General features: G+C 46.6%; 1 protein-coding gene across 1 annotated transcript; it reads left to right on the forward strand.

Moving 5' to 3' along the window:
* Positions 1-896: 896 nt before the first annotated feature.
* Positions 897-5696, forward strand: LOC114615875 (cAMP and cAMP-inhibited cGMP 3',5'-cyclic phosphodiesterase 10A-like; the record flags this gene model as incomplete). The annotated part of the gene is made up of 3 exons (XM_028761477.1): positions 897-1039; positions 3044-3136; positions 5510-5696. Coding segments are annotated over 3 exons (423 nt in total), but the record flags the coding sequence as incomplete, so codon positions are not given.
* Between the last annotated feature and the right edge of the window lie 202 nt (positions 5697-5898).

Consider the following 5898-nt stretch of genomic DNA (forward strand, 5'->3'; position numbering starts at 1 on the left):
ACTTACACGCCTCGGTTGTTTTCGAAGCCGCTCTGCAGGTGGAAAGCGGACTGCTAGTGTAAATAATTGGAATAAGTAAAACACGCTAGCCAACCTGGCCTCCCTCACAAGGGCAGTGTCTATTTGGGACTCAGCCTAGGTGTGCTTGGCAGTGGTCTTGCAACTGAATGACACCCCCAGCTCTTAGGACCAAGCTTTCTGTGGTTTCTTAACCCGGAGGGCTCTGCCTGCCAGTGTCCTGGGACTCTGATCTCCACACGTCATTCATCCACCATTGAAGCTGAGGTGGAAAAAGCTGAGAGGCAAGAAGAGGCTAGGAACTTTTCAGCTCTTGATCTTAGGAAGCCATCTCTTTGTGCTGGCCAACCAGTGTCTTGTGTATTTATTGTTTAGTCAGTGGCTCACTGTGAAGCCCTGGTTGGGCAAGAAACCAGAGATCCATCTGCTTCTGGCTTCTGAATGCAGAGACTAAAGGTGTGGAAAATCCCATCTTCCTTACAGTCACTGTGCACAGCAGGCTGGGTGGATGTTAGCCACAGCTGAGGGAGACAGACCAAGGTACCAGGAGCATCCTAATAGGGCCCTGGCAGGAGCTCCGAGAGCATGAAGAGTCTCAGTGAGGGAGGCCACTAGCTGACCAGCAGCTCACTGGAAGTGCTCTAGTATTTCAAGATCAGCAGGGACACGGGTGCTCATAAACTGTCCTTGTTTGGCGCGTGCTGGGATCAGCACGTTGACAGACTGACAACTAACTTTCATTGTGCTTCATAATCTACATACCCCTGTTTGCAGTCCTGATTTCCTCCCCAGTACAAAGTAGCTGAAGTCAAAAGTGTGTCCGTGCTCACCATAACTTCAGTTTCCCATGGCTGACTCTAGTTTCTCATCTGCCTCAGATATATGCAAAAAATCTAGTGAACGCCGACCGCTGCGCGCTCTTCCAGGTGGACCACAAGAACAAGGAACTGTACTCGGACCTGTTTGACATTGGGGAGGAGAAGGAGGGGAAGCCCGTCTTCAAGAAGACCAAGGAGATCAGGTACAGCTAGAGCGACCTTCCTGGCTCCGATGCAGACGTGCAGGTGTCCTGCCGCACCTCTCTGTGCCGATTCACAGGTGCGCTGACAACACTTGTCATACTGTGGTATCACTCCCACCAGGACCCGCCTCCTGAAGGTAGTGCTTCTGGGAATGACATTGCAGCGCCAGCGAAACCGCGCCTAGGAAGCGTTAGCGTCACTCCTGGAAACGCCGTCTTCCGGAGGCGGTCCTTTTGGAAATCATGTTGGAAAAACTTACTAGTGCTCCCAGGTAGGTAAAGGTCGCCCCAGTGGCAGCCAGCAGGCTCCTGTGTCTGTCTAGGAGCAGGGTGAATTTAACTGACTCAGCCCCTGCTCCTTCCCAACCTATGAGGACTAAAGGCCCAGAGGCGAGGAAATTGATGACTTGAACACCTGAATTCAGGGCCTGGCCATAGGCTGAACCAACTACCCTTCTGCTGCACTTAGAAAGGAAAGCCCTCTTTGTTCCATAAGTGGCAGCTTCTGTCATTTAAATGGACAAATGGCCCTTACTTGTTGGTGAAGTCCTGGTGCCTCAGTCTTGACACAACCTGGAACCTGCAAGGAGCACTAACAGGTGGAGGAGTTGAGAGTCATGCACAAGTTTCAACGTTGGCTTCTTCTTGCTTTCTGTCCATTTGAACCTTCCAATCATCACTATAAAACTTTCTCAGGAGACATCGCAACACTAATTAACGATTTTTCATTTGGCTACTTTGTCGTGTTAGGGAACCAATACCACGGGACAAAGTGAGCAGCCACAGGCTGCTACCACTTGGCCCTGGCACTTCAGCTGTTTCTAGGTTGAAGGATTCCCAGGTTACATAGTCACACAGCGCTGATATGGGGACACTGTGGGAGCATGTGGGGCGTCTTACATTTTGCTCACTTATTGGTTTGGTTATATTCTGGATTTGCCGGACTGGTTATAGTCACCTGGTTAAACTGTTATTTCTTGCTTAATTTTGGGCTCACGCCGCTGGTGCTGGTCTAACTCTGGAGACATCAGCTCATTGTTACAAGCATAAGAACAAGAGTGGAGGGAACCAGGCTGTGTGTCTCTGTGAGGGCTAGTTGAAGCTGGCCTTCAACACTTTGGCTTGGGCTCACTGTAGAGAAAGAGCCACCAAGAGCTCAAGAAAAGTCCCCATTCATAGGCTCTCAGAGCAAGTTAGACAAGTTCGTGTCATGAATAGACTCTGGCATGACTCGTGGTGTCTAATTCGTGTTCCTTAAAGCATGAGGAAACCAAGAGGTTGGTGACTTTGCCCTTCATGCAGGGTTGGTCCTTTGGGGATGTTTTCATTCTGTCTTGGGTCAGTGCCCTTTTGAGTTTCTGAAAAATCTTAGCGTGAGTTGTCGATGTGTTCCTTAATTAACTAAATTTTGAAATAAACACATCTACGAATATAACACACTAACATGAAAAATATCAGTGTGATGCCTTACCGAAAAAGTATTACCAAGTACAACCAGTTCGTATCTGTCATCTGATTGTTTTTAGAGTGAGCACATTGGAGACATGAAAACACCTTTGTACTGTTTGTGTGTAGTGCATGGGTTACAGACAAGAGGTCTACAGAGCTGGCCCTGGGCTGTCTGTGCTCAAGGGAGTGAACCCAGCACAGTGTGGGAAAGACACGAAAGAGATGCACACTGTAACTGATGAGGGGAGTCTCTCACTGTATAGGGAGACTGTTGGCAGTCAGTGAGAGATAGGCATCAAGAGTAAAGTTTTCAGTTTCTGTTGCACACAGTTATTATGAGTTATACCTTAAGATAACGTTCTGAGTGATCACAGCAGGGTAATTTTCTGCTTTACTTCTATGTATTTTATAAGATTATTTAGGATACATAAATGTAAAATTAATATGCACACTTAAAATAGAGGCTCAGTTCAGTGATCTGATGTTAATGAAACGCCAGAATTCCTTTCTAACGGACCATGTAATCACCAGGACCCTCCCTTTTTGTTTCTGCAGGTTTTCCATCGAGAAAGGGATTGCGGGTCAAGTGGCAAGAACGGGGGAAGTCCTGAACATTCCCGACGCCTACGCGGACCCTCGCTTTAACAGGTGAGCCAGGAGCTCAGCCCTTGCCCTTTCTTCTTTGACGTTCCACTGGACTGAAGTCTCTCTGAAGGAGTCTTGGTTCACACTGTCCCAGTCTGTTATCAGTGGTCAGAGTCCTCAGACACTTGCAGAATGATGTTCTGAGGCTATTCATGGGCCAGCCTTCCCTCCTGGGGCTCTACCCGGTGTGAAGCATCAACTGACAGCTGTGGGCTTCTGGGGCTGTGGAGTCATGATGAAATCATGATGAAATCATTCCACACTCTGTCTCCGCATTCCTTTACACTGCCACACAGGGATAAGGAATTGGGTTTTAGATTGTCATGTCGGGTTTTGAACTTAACCCAACATGGTGTCATTTATTCACCATAGACAGAACTGGGTGTTTGATTTCACTATAGACAGAATGTTATTTGATTTCTCTGCTCCTTAGTTTTCTTCTCTTCTCTTTTATTTTTTTATAAAGGACTTTTTAAAAAGATTTATTTATTTATTTTATTTATGAGTACACTGTCACTGTCTTCAGACACACCAGAATACGGCATCCAATCTCATTATGGGAGGTTGTGAGCCACCATGTGGTTGCTGGGATTTGAACTCCGGACCTCTGAAAGAGTAGTCAGTGCTCTTAACCGCTGAGCCATCTCTCCAGCCCCAGTTTTCTCCTCTTTTAAATGGTATGAGAACACCTACTTGTTCCTTGGGACTACAGATAATTTTCTAAAAGCCCTGGAAACCTTGCTGCACACAAAGTAGGAGCTGAGTGAGCTGGGATATCGCTAGAGTGTGGTATTAAATTGTTTTTATTCATGTGAGACTCTGAAGAACTCGAAATCAAAGAATAAGTTTTATTCAGTTCTTTGAAGTTAGACGTCACACGATAGATGGTAAGGCTGTTAGAGCAATACTTCAGGCATAGCATAACAGTGTTTAGATGATACATGCAACTTACTTTAAAAACAGTACAATCATCTGGCAGCGTTTTCTATAATTAATGGTAGGGTATCAGATAATGTAAGACTCATACAGAAACATAGCTGTATTATATTAATATTTTACCAACAAGTTGAGAATACTAATAGCCTTACTTTCCCCCCTCAAACAAGCTTGCTTGTCCTCAGACTGACTAAATATTGAAATTAATTGTCATCATTTAAAATCATTATATAAAACCTATGAGTCAGGTTATTGGGAAAATCAAAAGAGCAGCCTACAGATCAAGGGGAGACACTGACTGGCAAAGCATGTGATGTCACTGTCTCAATATCTAGGCGGCTGTACAAGGCAACCCCATAAAGGACAGAGCATGCAGGGCGCTTCACCAAAAAGGATGCACTTATGGCCACTAAACAACACATGGGGACTAAACAGGTCACTTTCTAGTGTGCACCAGGCAAGCAGCTGAGATCTTCAGATTGGCATCAGGGTAGAAAGGGCAAAGATGATGGAGTGACTGGGCCCTCGTGCTTTGCTGGTGGGAGTAGACAGTGAGGCAGCCTCTTGGGAAAACAGAGGTACAGTTTTGACCATGAGCGATCCACCGGTCTGCCCTCCTCCATAGAACCTCCAAGGGAAATGAAATCATTTGTCCAAGCAAAGACACAGCTGCAAATACCCCCAACAGCCTTACTTGAAACAGCTAGCTATTAACAAATGACGCTGACCATTAAGTGGAGCGTGGATAAATGAAACGTACCTTCAGTGGAGACTACGGCCCAGCAGCAAGGGCTGGATGGTTCCTGAACAGCATGGGTAAGCAAGAGAAGCCAGGCCCAGAGGACTGAAGCACAGCCCCCATGTTGGGTCTGTGCCTGATTCTGGGGAACTCAGTCTTGTTTTCAGAAACCATCTCCTCAGGTCGGGGGGTCAGCAAACCCCTCCGTTCTGAAGGACACCATGGCCAGGAGTTTTGCGTCGGGAGCCCAGCACTCTGTTCTCTGAGCATCCACAGATGAAGGCAGCCGTGTACTGCACGGGCGATAACTGTGGATGCCGATGCCTGCTCTAGATTTTAATGTAAATATTCTCACTTAAAATGCTTTAGCAACTTACCAGTCTCGTAAATCTGACCAAGTGCAAAGGAAGAGACTGTCTACCAAACTTCCTGATTTTCCCCCAGATCTCCTACCCTGGCCAGGACCCTCCAGGAGAGACCGCCCTAGGAAACTATTATAAACATGATCAAGCAAGCCTGAATATTTGAAATGTTTCAATAAAACATTTTCATTTTTACACTGTCTCAAATCCCCAGTGCCGCTCTAGTCATTCGTAAAAAGCGCACACAAACTACAGAGCAATGTCAGAATTGTCAGATGTGTTGTTTCCACTCACTGCCTTTTCCCCCGGGTGACGGCACTGTCCTTTCCACTTCCACAGGGAGGTGGACCTATACACGGGCTACACCACGCGGAACATTCTGTGTATGCCCATAGTGAGCCGAGGCAGCGTGATTGGCGTGGTGCAGATGGTGAACAAGATAAGCGGTAGCGCCTTCTCCAAGACAGACGAGAACAACTTCAAGATGTTTGCTGTCTTCTGCGCTCTGGCCTTGCACTGTGCTAACGTAAGCATGCCTCTGGGCTCAAGTGGCTTTCAGCTCAGGCTATTTTATTTTTCCCTATTTCTGTTTCCTCTGTGGTGTATGCGCAGGGAGTCCTGCTTGCACCTGCTTTAGGAAGTATCTTACAGTGCCTGTAAAGATAACTAACTTCCTAGAGTTTGAGTGTAGTTCAAGATGTGAGTTTGTTTCAAAAGAATTGTTCGTG

Source organism: Grammomys surdaster, unplaced genomic scaffold (assembly GCF_004785775.1).
Source record: "Grammomys surdaster isolate TR1022 unplaced genomic scaffold, NIH_TR_1.0 176319, whole genome shotgun sequence".
NCBI lineage: Eukaryota > Metazoa > Chordata > Mammalia > Rodentia > Muridae > Grammomys > Grammomys surdaster.